This window comes from Elephas maximus, chromosome 8, assembly GCF_024166365.1.
Source record: "Elephas maximus indicus isolate mEleMax1 chromosome 8, mEleMax1 primary haplotype, whole genome shotgun sequence".
Taxonomy (NCBI): domain Eukaryota; kingdom Metazoa; phylum Chordata; class Mammalia; order Proboscidea; family Elephantidae; genus Elephas; species Elephas maximus.
Window position 1 is genome coordinate 11,988,355 of NC_064826.1, and position 15,287 is coordinate 12,003,641.

At 47.2% G+C, this 15,287-nt stretch overlaps 1 protein-coding gene across 1 annotated transcript in view; it reads left to right on the plus strand.

Moving 5' to 3' along the window:
• CREB3L2 (cAMP responsive element binding protein 3 like 2) overlaps positions 1-15,287 on the plus strand; it is a 126,372-nt gene that overhangs the window by 70,368 nt on the left and 40,717 nt on the right. The window contains exon 2 of the mRNA XM_049893912.1: positions 4,758-4,974. Coding sequence (XP_049749869.1) covers positions 4,758-4,974 — 217 coding nt within the window. The remainder of the gene's footprint in view (positions 1-4,757; positions 4,975-15,287) is intronic.

Genomic DNA, 15,287 nt, shown 5'->3' on the forward strand with positions numbered 1-15,287 from the left:
CTTCCTTGCAAGTTTATTTGGCAATTAGTTAACCACCCAGAAAAACAAGTGTGAGTATCTCAGAGCCATGGTAGTTTTTTATGAAACCAGTAATCTTTGTAGGTGAATGATTTCCCTACATGTATCTGATTCATAAACTTGGATATGCTTTTTAAAAATGTAATGGCACTTACTTATAATTTTGGGGGGGTCCTAGGCTCTAATTCAAATTTATTTTCTGCGTGGCTGGGATATGGTAGAGTGATAACAGATGGAAATAAGAGATGGTTATTGAGGGCATATGATCTGTTGTGTGTGCTAGCCTCGGGGGCGAGCGGAAATGGTTACAGGTGTGTCATAGAGTTTATAAGGCCTGCTGATGAAAGATTTGAGAAACTGGACGATGAAAGGAACAGCAAAGAAAAATTAAAACATGCCAAATTAAGAGATACTTGTTCTAAGGGCTTTAGATGTTCAAGGATGTGAAAGAACAATTAACACTGTGCCTTTCTGGCATGACTTTATAAAAGAATAAGTTTGTTATCTTAAGTAGTTTCCATATGGTAGGAAATGAAAGGACATTCTAGGAAGAACAATGTGTGAAGCCAGTGCGCAAATAGGAAATGACAACATTTTATTGTTTTAATTGTGTTAGGCTAGTTTTAAAAATTAATTTTAAAATTTTAAATAAAATTCTGCCGTCTTAACCATTTTAAGCATACAGCTCAGTGCGTTAATTTACAATCACAGTGTTGTGCAACCCACCGTGTCATGCATGCCAAGGCGGTTATTGAAATGAGGTATCACGTGTGAGAATGAAGCAGGATGAGACTTTGCAGACACTAGGAGAGAGGCTCACAGAAGGAAACACCATGGCTGAGACCCTGATTTGGAGGGCATTAAATGCTCCGTCTCTAGATGACGGGAGACAAGACTCTGACACAAATTTCCGAAGAACGTTGTTGCGTCTTCCTTCAGCTACTGACGTAGGGTGACGTGTGAGGAAAGCTCTTGTCACGGGGCAGGGGTTGGTTTAACCCTCTTCTTCCCACCCAGAGATTCTGTGATGTTACTGTGAACTCTTTGGCAGAAACATGTTAAGGGCAAGGAAACATCTCCATCCTCATAGCCAGTGAACCCCAGAAAGTGATCCTGGAGCCCCTCCATCTAACCCATCCCTCCATGTTCTACTTTTTAGTGCAGCGGACTACAGGTGCATAGTGTTGGGCTGTCCTGAGTCTTTCCTTTTTTCTCTTAACTCCCGTCTCCACGTGTATCAGCTTCAGAGGCTGGCCTCGTCAGGAAGCAGGCTTGGTGGACAGTGCATGGGGCCTGGGACTGGCTGGACGTGGGATGGTGTCTCAGTTGCACCGTTTATCAGGTGTGAGACCCTGGGCAAGGGGCTGAGTGTCCCTGAGCCCTCATTGCCTCATCTAGGAAGGGGACATGCCCACCTTGCAGGAAGCACCTTGCTCATTTTTGTTAAACACCCAGTTCTAGCAACATCATCTTTCTTCTCAACGTCATCATGCTCCTTGTACCTGTCAACACCTCTGCGTGCGGTTGGGGCGTGAGGCTCAAATACCTCTGCCAGGAGAAGCAATGAGAGAAGTGCCGTTTGAAGTACAAGGATCCGAGTTCGAGGCCTAGCGCCAACAGTAGGTGGCTGGGACCTGGGACGATGGGCTTGAAGCCACCTTCACAAGGCCTGTGAGTGCTGGAGAAGGGAGGGCCTGTGAAGGTGCTTTGTAAACCCCTGGAGCCTGACTGAAGTGTTGGGCAGTGCAGTAAAATGCTCTTATGCTACTGTCTTTGAGCAATTAGACTAAACTGCTGTAGCCCCTGGGTTCACATGAGCGGTGCTTCCTGGAAATGGCGTTGGGATCGAAGGAGGAGGCTGCCCGTGTTCTTTTCTCTCTGAGGCTGCCTTGCCTTTCTCCCTGGTGTTTGGCCGCTAGGACGGCAGTGCCCCTCTCACTGGCTGGATCAGTGACGGCCGATTCTGGCCCAGCTCCAGCCAAGCCGGGGCCTGATGACCTGTCCGCTCAGCCCTGGAGCCCACGGCTGCCAAGGAGACCCAGCGGGAGCTGATTATTGTGAGCACAGATGCTGAGTCACTACATCTGGTTGGGACTGGTTGGGTCTCTTTTCAGTTTGTTTCTCTCCGGGACCTGCCCAGTGCTCCCCCTGTGCCCAGCTTTTGGTGTGGGTGGGCCACTAGGCGCAGCTGGCACCTGCTTCTCGGAGGTTATTTTTCCAGAAGGGACATTGTGCTAAAGCACTTGATGACCTGTTGCCGTTGAGCTGATTCCGACTCACAGTGACCCTGTGGAACAAAGCAGAATTGTCACACAAGGTTTCCGTGGATCCCTGGTGGCACGGTGGTTAAGAGGTACAGCGAGCTATGGCTGCTAACCAAAAGGTCTGTGGTTCAGATCCACCAGGTGCTCCAAAGCCCTTGAGAGCAACCATGAATTCTTCAGAGCAGCCTATCTTTGGGGATAAATTGTTTGGCAACAATACAGTAATTAAAAAAAGTCACCTTTGAGTTGACTCCTAGTAACGGCGACCCCATGGATGTCAGAGTAGGACTGTGCTCCATAGGGTTTTCAGTGCCTGATTTTTGGGAAGTAGATTTTTAGGTTTTTCTTCCAAAGCACCTTGGGTTGACTCGAACCACCATCCCTTTGGTTAGCAGCCAAGCGCATTAACTGTTCATACCACCCAGGGACTCCACTATAGAAACACAAGATAGCCTATTTTAAAATGTTGTTCGTACAAAACGTTGTAGTCTGGTTGCAGCCGTGGCTCCAGTGAATCACGTGCCCACAGCCCACATTCTTCCTCACCGTGATGTTGCCGTTCCTCTCTCTCATCAAGAGGCGGAGTCGCTTCCCACCCCTGTGTCCGCCAGCCTTGACACTACCCTTGACACTGGCTTTGACCGCAAGACTGGAGAAAGTAAAGTTGTGTGACATCTTTGGTTTTCTCCCCTGTGGGACACTTCCGTCATCGTGTGAGGAAGCCCAGCCTGATCCATCCTCTTTGAGAAGACGACCAGCCCTCCACCTGTCCTAGCTTAGCACGGCTCCCAGCTGGCCTCCCGGCCGAGTGTGGCAGCATCAGGGAAGCCAGATAAAGTCAGTGGACCCGCGCTGCCAACCTACAGGATAGTGAGAAATAATAAATTGTTTGTATTTTAAGCCACTAACCAGCTGCACCCTGTGTGCTCCTTAAGAGCCGAAGAAGTTGTTTTAGTCTTCTGAAAATTATTACTAAAACCCAGTTGTCATCCAGTCAATTCTAGCTCATGGTGACCCCATGTGTGTCAGAGTGGCACCTGTGCGCTGCCAGGCTTTCAAGGGCTGGTTTTTCAGAAGTAGACCTCCAGGCCTTTGTTCCGAGGTACCTCAGGTTAGACTCCACCCACCAACCTTTCTCAGTTACCAGCCAAGTGCGTTAACCCCGTTTCTACCACTCAAGGACTGCAAAGTATTACAACTGTGGGTTTTGTAATTCTGAATATAATGTCTCTGTGGTGCAACTAATTACTTCCGTGTGTGGCCTTTCTAGCCATGGTCTTGTAACTCCCACGCAGGTGATGGGGCTGGACTGTGTGATAGGGTAATTGTGGCCTACCAAGGGAATTAGCCAGTTTTGCCTTAAAAGAGAGCCAATTCCAGAGCAGAGAGGAAGATCCTATCACCACCAAGAAAGAACAGCCAGGAGCAGAGAGCATATATCCTTTGGACCCTGGATCCCTGCCCTGACAATCTCCTGGAAGCAGGAGACCAAGAGCAGCTGTAACCCTGAAGTCGGTGAGAAGTCGTGGCAGGAGAGACCCAGCAGCAGGAGACAGCATAGTGGGCTTCCTGGCCCATTGAGAGAGAGAGCTGTGAGTGCCTTTGGGGAGAGACCCAGGGTCAGGGAGAGGCGTGCCTTCGAGCATGGTTGGAAAAGGGCTGTCCTGATGGGAGAACTGTATCCTGAGTGTTCCTGAGACTGAATTGTAACCTGTTACTTCCCTAAAAAACCCCATAATCATGAGCATGGTCTGTGAGTTGTGTGTGGCCATTGCAATGAATTATCAAACCCAGCAGACAAGTAGAGGGTGCTGTGGGAGGGACAGTTGGTGTCAGCATTGGTAGCGATGGGGGCGTATCTGACCTCTGCCTCGTAGGAATCAGCCTTGGGCTGTTGATCTTGATTCTTCTTCCTCGTTGTGACGTTAGATAGAGGAGGTCAGGTACCGCCCCCCTCGCCATTTTCACAGTCTCCGATTCGAATTCATAAAGGAACCACGTATAAATATTGTTGTTATGTGTGTTTTTAAATTTTATTTTGTTGTTGTCGAGGATATACACAGCAAAACATATACTACTTCCACAGTTCACACATACGATTCAGTGACATTGATGACACCCTTTGAGTTTTGCACTCATTCTCACCCTCCTCTTCTGAGTTCTTCCTCCCCTGCTAACATAAACCTACGGCCCCTAAGTTTCCTGTCTTCATCTTTCCCGTTGCTCTTGTCAGTTTGATCCCATGTAGATAGATCTGGAAAGAGCACAACAGTCAGGGCAGACAGTCTTTACTAGTTGAGCTAAACTGCATTTTTTTTTTTTTTTAAACAAATGTAGGTGTGAGGATAGAGAAGAGAACTTGGCAAATCTGTGACTGCGAGTAAAGCAGAAGTGTATTTGCCTCAGGAAATGTGCGTGCCCTGAAAGTCAGACCAGGTTTTGAGAAACTGAATCCTTGCCCTCTGTTTCTGGCAGCACTTCTCAGAACTTCTGGATGAGTTCTCCCAGAACGTCTTGGGCCAGCTCCTGAACGACCCTTTCCTCTCGGAGAAGAGCGAGTCGATGGAGGTGGGGCCGTCCCCGACGTCGCCTGCGCCCCTCATCCAGGCTGAGCACAGCTACTCCCTGTGTGAGGAGCCGCGCGCCCAGTCGCCCTTCAGCCACACTGCCCCCGGAGATGGCTTCAATGATGGTAACTGGGAGCCAGGGACATCGGGGGCCCTGACCCTGACCCCGACCCCTCTGGTTTTGAGTCTCTTGTGGGTGTGAAGAATGTTAAATTATTATCAGCACCTGCTTCAACCAGACACCTATTGGGTGTGAGGCCTTGCAAGGGGAATGCAAGGGGACCCAGCACACAGTTCGGCACCTGAGGCTGTGTCCACTGGGAACCTGCGGGAACTGCGTGGCCTGAGCTGGGGCAGCAGAGCCTCCTTCGGGAACCAGGCTGATCTGTCTGATTGATAATTCCTGCCAGTCCAGTATGGCCCTTGTTTCTAAAGTGTCTTATAGGTTCGCTATGAGTCCAAATCAACTCGATGGCATTGGGCTTTAGTTTTTAGTGCTGTTATTAACCAAAATGTTGGCAATTCGACTCTACCAGGTACTCCTTAGAAACCCTGTGGGGCAGTTCTACTCTGTTCCATAGGGTCGCTATAAGTTGGAATGGGCTCGATGGCAATGGTCTTATTTTTGTTTTTATAACAGAAATAAGGCGAATGGGTAGCTTTAACAAACAGAAATTTATTTCCTCACAGATTAGGAGGCCAGGGGTCTGAAAGCAGGGCGATGGCTCTAGGGGATGGCCCTGCTCTTGGGGAAAATCCTTGTCTCAGCTTCTCCCACATTCCGGGCATTCTTTGGACATCTCCACATGGCGGCTTTCATTCCTCCATTTGGACCTGGCTTCTCTCTGTGCCAAATTGGCTCTTTTTAAATCTCAAAAGTCATTAGGTGTAAGATGAACCCTAATGTGGCCTCAGTAGTAACAAAGAAAACCCATTCCCAAATGGGATCACATCCATAGGTATGAAAAACAAACCTTTGCTCATAGCAACCCTATAGGACAGAGGGGAACTGTCTCATAGGGTTTCCAAGGAGTGACTGGTAGATTTGAACTGCGGACCTTTTGGTTAGCAGCCGAGCTCTTAACCACTGTGCCACCAGGGTTCTAGGGCTTTGTTCTAGTCCTTACTCTTAGGTCCCTGGGTGGTACAATGGTGTGTGCCCAACTGCTAGCCTAAAGGTTGGAGGTTTGAAGACCTTTAATTGGTATATGCTTTATCTTCCATGGCATTCACCTGTTTTTGACTTAATTTTTTATATTTTGTTTCCCTAGAGGTATTTTAGCATCTGGAGGAAGTCTTAAAAACTGTATTATTTTCCAGCCCAGCATATGCCCTCTCCTTCCAGGAGGATGGCATGGTTGGGGATGGCCATGGACTTGGCCTCTTCTGGTTTTGACCTGGGCATCCTTGTACCACTGCCCGTGTGGCAGCATCTTTTGGAGATGGCGACCTACAACAAGCTCCCCTTGACTTCGTTTTGCTTAAAGCAGATGCCTGTACCTGCTTCTTCAAAGAGGGCATTAGCATTGTGGGGGCCCCTCCTTAGAGCCGCGAGTAGCTTCAAAGGAACGGGGACTGTAACCCATCATACCTTGGGAGAGAGAATGCTGTGGGTTTTTTTCTTTTTTCATCTAACATGCCTTCTTCCTTTCAGTAGAGTTGTGCTGATGAGTGGCCCAGGAGATGTGGCCCTCCCTGTATCCTTTCTGCAGGGGATGCCCAGATCCACGAGTGGGTTCTTTCTTGGCTAGACCCTGGGGGGTCTCAACCATATGCTCAGATTTCCCCCGACAAGGGCTTAGGTGCTGACGATAGAACATTCCTGCCCTGTGGCTTATCCACTCTCTCTCAGTTCGGGAGAGTGGGGTCCGGGGAGGAAATAGAACTAAAATAATTTGAGGATGTGGAATTGTTTTAAGGGTTAAATGAGATGATAGACGTGAAGAACTTAGGGCAGTGCCTGGTACATAGCATCTCAGTAAATCACTTTCTTTGTCTTTTCGTTCTTCTTTTCCTCTCCCTTTGCCTCCTCTTCCTTCTTTGTCTCCTTCTCTTCCTTGTCCTCTTTCTTCTCCCCTCTTCCTGCTCATCCTCCTGCTTCCCCCTCAATTTCTTATCTAAATCACCTTCAGGAAGGACCTCAGTTCAGATGCAGGAGCCCAGTCTCTGCTGTGATGAAATACTCCTGTCCATATCCCTGCACGGAGGGAAGCTGAGGGAGCCCTGCCTTCTGGACTTCAGCTTGCATAAATTCATTGCAATCCCGGCCTTCGTTGTATTGTTTGAAGAGTGGACTTTAGCTTTAGACAAGTAGTTGGACTAAATGACCTTGAAGATTTCTTCTAATCCTGAGATTCTGTTTGTCTTTGTTTATAACATTCAGTTTTGGGACATTTTGTACCTGCCATGCTCGTGGCCTTTCCCCACGCTTCCTTCACAGCTTTGCTTATACTCTTCCCACCATTCCTTTGATGCCTCCGTTTCAAGCCCTCCTTTCCTTCATGGGAAGGGAAGGAGCCCTGGTGGTGCAGTGGTTAAGCACTTAGCTGCTAACCACAAGGTTGGCAGTTCAATCCCACCAGCTACTCCACAGGAGAAAGATGTGGCCTTCTGCTTCCGTAAAAGATTTACAGCCTTGGATACACTACAGGGCAGTTCTCCTCTGTCCTATAGGGCCACCATGAGTCAGAATCAACTTGACAGCAACGGGTTTTCTGGGTGGAAGGCTTTTCTAATACCTCTTGTATTAGTCATCTATGGCTGGGTAACAAATCTCCCCCAGAACTAATGGCTCACAGCAACAGTAATCACTTGTTGCCTCTTGTGATGTCTGTGGATAAGGAATTCAGGAGTAGCTCAGCTGGGTGGTTCCAGGTCTGGATCTCTCTTGAGTTTGAAGTCAGATGTAGGCTGGGCCTGTAGTCTTTTGGAATCTTTGCCAGGATAGGAGGCCTACTTCCACAGGAGACTCACGTAGTCGGAGAGTTGGTGCTAGCTCCAGGAGACCAAGGCAGAGCTGCAGTACCTTTTCTGACTGTCTTGGTTACCTTATACTGTTGTAACATAAATACCTCAAGTGGGTGACTTTGAAGATTTATTTTCCCACACTTTGGAGGCTTAAAGTCCAAATCAGGGTCTCGCTGTAGGTAGGCCCAGGCATTTCTTGGTTCCTTGACTTGTAGATGATCTTCATGGTAGCATCTGCCTCTCACTTCTGCCGCCCCTGTAGACAGGTTTTGGTGGAGCTTCCAGACTAAGGCAGACTAGGAAGAGGGGTCTGGCAATCTACTTCAGAAAATTTGTCTATGAAAACCCCAAGGGTCACAATAGAATATTGTCGAGTATAGTGCTGGAAGACGATTCCCCTAGGTTGTGTCGCATACACAGTGGCTACAGCAATGGACTCGAACATTCCAGCAATTGTGAAGATGCTGCAGGACTGGTCCACGTTTTGTTATGTTATACACGGGCTTGCCTGGAGTTAGAGCCAACTGGACAGCAGCTAACAACAACAACACATTGCATTAAGACAACATCTGTAGAATAGTCAGCTACTCAACAGCCTTGCCATTGTAGACTATGCAGGTTGGAGATAGTCTAAACAACCTAGGCGGACTAACTTTCCCTTTACCTCCGCATGTGTTTGTTGATACTTACGGTGTGTCAGGTGCTGTCATAGGTACTTGTGGGACACAACAGTAAAACTTATATCCTGCCTATCAGTAGCTCGTAGTCCAGTGTAAACGCCATGTACCCAAATAATCCTTCACCAGAATGTGAGCAATGGACAAGAGAAAAGGAAGCTGTGGAAGTTGAGGACAGGGCATTCCTGTTGTTGATCTCAGGAACAGTTGAAAGAAAGAGGCAGAGTTTTAATTGGTTCTTTGTCTTAGTTATGTAGTGCTGCTATAACAAATACCACAACCAATGGCTTTAACAAACAGAAGTTCATTCTCTCACAGTTTAGGAGGCCAGAAGTCCAGATTCAGGGCACCAGCTCCAGGGGAAGGCTTTCTCTCTCTGTCGGCTCTGGGGGAAAGGTCCTTGTCATTAATCTTCCCTGGTTTAGGAGCTTCTCAGTGCAGGGACCCTTGGTCCAAAGGACATGCTTTGCTCCTGGCACTACTTTCTTGGTGGCATGAGATCCCACTCTGTGCTTTATTCTGTTTTTTATATCTCAAAAGAGATTGACTCAAGATGCAACCTAATCGTGTAGATGGAGTCCTGCTTTGTTAACATAACTGCCTCTAATCCTGCCTCATTAACATCATAGAGGTAGGATTTACAACACGTAGGAAAATCACATCAGATCACAAAACGGTGGACAGCCACACAATACTGGGAACAGTGGCCTAGCCAAGGTGACACATATTTTGGGGGGACAAAATTCAATCCTTAATAGCCTTGAAGCATTGAGTAGCGTTTAAACAGGGGGGAGGTTGGAAGGAAGCAGATGGAGATCATAGGGCCAGGACACTGAGTCTTCTAAAACCAGATACTTCATGAAATGATTGCATGTAAACTGATTTCCAGAAGTCCAGTGTCTCTTCCTCTTCCATGATGACCCTAGTTTTTTTTTTTTAAGTCTAATCAATATAAATGTGACAGAAAAAACTCATGGGCATCACATATGCCAGCAATATAGTCTGGGGAGAACTAATCATTGAAGCCTTTCTTGTCATGAGGCCAAAGGGTACGCCGTTCTGTTTCCCCAGTGGATGCCTTGTTCTGTTTATAGACCCAGCTCTGCAACAGTCCTGCAGGGCATTTGCTGAGAACAGGTCCAGCGGGATATATTTTGCAGAGGGTTTCTGATTCATAGTTTATCTTGTTGAAGTGCCAATGTTTTCTCTGAGTAAAAACTGCCTTTCTCTGCCGGCAAGAGCATTTTCATAAGAGGTGGGTAATATGCCTGAGATAACGACAGTTTGGGATGGTGAAGTCCAAGCCGGGTGGCATGAATGAATGGATTAATGGATGAGGAACTTGCCCAGTAGAGCTTTTTCTAGGTCTTAGCTCGGCAATGATTTCTTTTGAGTTTTGTGGATGGGCAGCTGTTTGGAAACAGAATAAATTTATCCCCTTGGGCGGGGGACCAATCTAGAAGGATCTCTCCCAAAGGCAAGTGTCCATCAAAGCAGCCGACCTCCCTGATGGAGGAGCAAGTTTGTTCTTTAGGCAGTTGTAAGTCGTTGGCATTAAAAGGAGTGGTGTGCTTTGCACTTAATATTCTTTATCTCCTGTATTATGATGAGCAAAACTAGGAGCCCTTGTTTCCAGTAACAGATGGTGAGTATTTCATTATACCTGGGCAGGCCAGCGATTCAGATCTCCCTGTCCACTGTTTCTTAGATTAAATGCAATTCTACTGTAATTGCTTCTCAGCCTGAAAGAAAGTCATACAAGTGTAGGTTTTCTCCTCATTTTTCAGAATTTGTCTCTCTCCTTTTTTCCCCTTTTCTCTCCTTTCCCCTCCATCCTACCATGCACTCTCCCTTCTCTCCCCTCCCCTCCTTCAACCCCAGGCCAATCATATAAGGAAAATGTAGGTATTCTTAGCCTGTCATCCTATCACAGACCTCACATGGACTGTGGGCCCCTACAATTAATTGTACACAAAATTTCGGGCCGTCTGCATTTGTTAATTTTTCTGGTGAGAGCATTTATAACTTCCTTTAGGTTCCCAAGAGTCAGCCAAACAAACGATAGGAAACACTCGTCTAAGGTTGCATAGCATCATCTGTCTTTGGAGCTGAACTTGACCGTAGCCTTCCCTGAAACACTAGAGCTAACCGACTCCATGCAGCTGAGCAGTCCCCAGAGCCAGCCCGAGGGGCGTGGGCTCGCCCTTTAATACCACTCGAAAGACAACCCAGCTCATCCTTCTCCCCGAAATGGAGGCTGCTAACCAGATGCTAAGCAGGGCGTCCTGTCCTATAATAATAAAACAAAAATGTTAAAAAGAGATAAGCTGCAGAAACAGCCAAGTAAAATGTGGAAACTGTGGGAATTGTTTTGCTGTGATTGAGGAAAAAAAGACCTCACTTTGAAAGACCAAGTCTTACTCCTGGCCACATGAAGGGTGTCTTTGTGAGTTACTGTATTTCAGTTCTGATCCTTTGTGATTAAATTGAGATGCTAGACATGTGTATGCTTCGTTCTGTAACTTCAGTCTTCCTCCTCTAGGGGAGCTCAGTGGTTCTGGACTAGGACTGCCCATGGAGAGCTAGACATGGCCCCCATTCTCCAAGATGGCGACAAAGTTAAAAAATAATAAGCGATATCAGCAGACATAGGCACAAAATATGCTAATAAAGAAGTTGTCTGTTACAGCATTGGCAGCACCCACGCCAAAAACAAAACCAAACCCATTGCTGTTGGGTCACTTCCGACTCGTAGCGACCCTATGGGACAGAGTAGAACTGCCTCATAGGGTTTCCAAGGCTGTAATCTATACAGAAGAAGCCTCAGAGGTGCAGTGGTTAAGCACTTAGCTGCTAGCTGAAGGGTTGGCAGTTCCAGCCCATCAGCTGATCTGAGAGAAAGATTACAGCCTTGGAAACCCTCTGGGGCAGTTTTACTCTGTCCCATAGGGTCGCTATAAGTCAGAATCACTGGGGAGTAGTGGGTTTGCTTTTTTGTTTTTCTGAATTTTTACAGAAGCAGACTGCCATGTCTTTCTCCTGAAGAGCCACTGGTGGGTTTGAACTGCTGATCTTTTGGTAAGTGGCTGAGCGCTTAACCACTGCACCATCAGGGCTCCGGCACTATGCATGGGTACCTTTATTTAGGATAGAATTAGGTACTATAACCATGGAGGTTCCAAGCCTGGAGAGGGTAGAGCCGGAGCATAAATTCTACTCATCTTCCTTTTTTTTTTTTTAATTGTGCTTTAGATGAATATTTACAGAGCAAACTAGTTTCTCATTAAACAAGTGATACACATATTGTTCTGTAACATTGGCTGCCAGTCCCATGACATGTCAACACTCTCCTCCTCTTGACCTTAGGTTCCCTATTACCAGCTTTCCTGTTCCCTCCTGCCTTCTAGTCCTTGCTCCTGAGCTGCTGTGCCCCTTTAGTCTCGTTTTGTTTTATGGGCCTGTCTGATCTTTGGCTGAAGGGTGAACCTCGGGAGTGACTTCAGTACTGAGTTAAAAGGGTATTGGGTGAGGGGGATACTCTTGGGAGTTTCTCCAGCCTCAGACCAGTAAGCCTGGTCTGTTTTTGCTGCTCATCTGCCTTCTGATTGCTCTAGCCGGGTATCTAGGGGGATGAGGGATGGCTGGGTCAGCACTGACACTCTGGGTCAATGGAGCTATGTTCAGAGTTGGAAGTGGAAACATAGTCTGTGAGCTGGCGAGGAGCAGATGCTGCAGGTGTAATGGGACCTGGGGTGAATGGGACAGCCGGATGGAGGGCAGGACCCCAGTTTGATAGCTACGTGGTAGCAGAAGACCCTAAGGTCTCAGGGCTGATGATGCCAGAGCGGGGAGGTGTATAAGGAGGGCATATGATACGGATGAAAGAGCGGAGTTGAGGATGTTCAGCTGGAACCCGCAGTGGGATTGGCGCATGATCGGGTGTGCTGAGCAAAGGGTAGAGACGAGTCGGAGGTGACTCGGGCTTCTGCTTTGCAGTGTGGAGTTCTTCGGTCTTCATGTTGAAATGTTCCGAGGAAGTGGGATGTGAAAGGGAGGCCAGAGGGATGCATGCTGTAGGTTCAGCAGGTTTAGTGTGAGTTGTTGATGAGAGCATTCCTTGAACCACCTTAGAGGAGGTGGTTCAGCTAGGCAAGGAAGACACGTTCACATCTGCCTACAGAGTAGCTGGGTCCCCTGGCAGAAGAACGACCCTGGCCGTGGCTGGGTAGGCTGAGCAGAGGAGCATTGTCCTGTCTGAAGCTTGGGGCTGGGCTTTATGCTATTTCAGTATTCATTACCCTTTTTTGCAATTACGTTATGCTTTCCTGGTGGTGCAGCGGTTAAGCACTCGGCTGCTAATCAAAAGGTCAGCGGTTGGAACCCATCAGCTATTCTGCAGGAGAAAGACATGCAGTCTGCTTCTGGAAAGATGGCAGCCTTGGAAACCCTATGAGGCAGTCCTACTCTGTACTGTAGGGTCGCTAGGAGTTGGAATCAGCTCAAAGCTATGGGTTTGGTTTGTGTGTGTGTGTGTACACACACACACACACATGTATTTAAGAGTGCTTACTGTGTGCTAGACATTGTCCTAAAAGCTTTCCATGCATGAATACATTTCACCCTAAAAGTAACCTTTTGAGGTGTATCCTAAACAACAGGCACAAGATCACACCACTGGCAGTTTAACTCTGGAGATTAACTGCTGTACCCTACTAGCTTTTGGTTAGCAGCTGAGTGCTTAACCACTGTACCACCAGGGCTCCTTTCTTATATATACATAAAATATACATATATATATTTCTTATTTATTAAGACTGCCAACCTACAATTGAAAGTTCAAGTGTTTGGTGGTTGTTGTTCCTTCCCGAGAATCCCATCCCTTTAATGCAGCTCTCTGTGCTTGGCACGCGGAAATGGTTCAGGATCCACGTTCTGGTGTTGCCCCTGCTTTGGCTTTGACTATCTTTCTTTGTCTCTCTGTCCACCTTGATGTCTAACCCCACTGCTCGCAGCTGGTACATTTTGTCCTTGGGTGTGAAAGCTTGCTCATCACCACGAGACAGTGGCCTGGTTTTTATTTTCTGGCTGACAGCTAAGTGTGATGCTGAGGAAATGAGGCAGTTGGGTCTGACCTTCGATCAGAAGCTGTTTAAATGAAATCACATGACATGGTGGTGGTTCTTACTCCCCACAGTCTACGCTAGCACCCTTACTGGGTGATGCTTTTTTTTTGTTTCTGAAATGAAACTTAAAATGCGTGTAAATGGAACCCATTCCACGGCAACAGGTTTGGTTGTTTTTTTTTTTTTTTTTTAGAAATATTTTTTTTTCTCTCTTCAGATATGAGCTTTAAGTTTTAGAAATTAGAGGGTGTGGATTGTAGAGTGCCCCCTGACTCTCGGCTTTTGTAGTTGGGCAATAACTCAAACATCACAGGGATCATTCCAGTTCTGAGCCATGGTGGCCCTACTGGTCTTCTTGTCAGTAAATTGAGCTGTAAAAATAAGGTCATGTGGAAAAATGATAATACATGTTTTCCTCGTTTCTGTTCGCTCCACCCTGTTAGCCCATGATCTCATAGGTTACATTTGTCATTTTGCTTTCTGATTGGTATTTATTTCCACTGGGGGACAGAGTACAAGCAACAGCCAGTAGTTTAGAATGAGAGCACTTTTCTCACTTCAGCTGCTACTGAAATGTTGTTCTCACCAAGCTAGTTATTGTTACTGGCTTGACTTTCTTTACCTGAAGCCATTTATTTTATATTGTAACTGGTAGAACTAGCCTGTCAATCCACAAAAATTCATTGCCATGTTTTACAGCTGGCAGTTTAGAAGAGTTACGTTGGCAAAGAGGTGCAAATTTTGTTGCAGTAGGTTCTGATAGGTGGATTTAATTTCCTCTTCATGCATTCAACTGTATTGTATCAGTTAGTTTTGTTCCTGCATAACAAACAGCCCCAGAACTAGGTAGCTTCAAACAACAACCATTTATTATTGCAGCTTACATGTCTTCCTCTTGGCTGGGGGCTAGCTGATCTAGGTGGGGTTTGGCTGAGTGATCCTGCCAGGTTCAGCTAGACTCATTCACATGTCTAAATAAGGCTGGTTGAGGGTTGGCTGATCTTGGTGAGGCACATCTGAGGGTGGCTGTGTTCTCTGCGTCTGTCATCCTTCCCCGGGGACCAGTGGGTTATCCTGGCACATCCTTCTCATGGTGGTGGCAGAAGTACGAGAGCATAAGTCCAGTAGGGCAAGAGCATTTCAAGACTGTACTTGTGTTAAGAAGCTAACATCCATTGCACAAAACAAATCACATGGCGCAGCCCAGGGTAGGGATTGGCCCACAGTGGGTGGAGAGCTCCGCAAAGCCATGTGGAAAGGACATGCAGGGGGGAAAAGTAAAGAACTGGAGCCACTGATGCAATTCAGTCTTAGTCCAACTGAGTGGCAACACGACCCTAGCCCCTTGGCCCTCACAGGCCCTGTTCTTCTGCTCCTTGGGCATGGCAGCCCTACCCTTTTAGGTTTGGGCAGCAGATCTGGCCCCATGCCCCTGGTCCTTGTAAATGACAGCCCCACACTCCAGAAATGAGTTGGTGAAGATCTGACTCTTTGAAACCTAGGAAGCCACAGCCCCTCCCTTTGAAACCCCAGAGGCCATGGCCCCACCCTTTGAGACCCCAGAGGTCATGGCCCTACCTTTTGAGACTGAGGCAGCTCTGTTTCCCATGCTCCTTGTCTCTTCAGCTTCTGCTTCCTAGTTCCTTGGTCTGTCAGCCCTTCAGGCCTTTT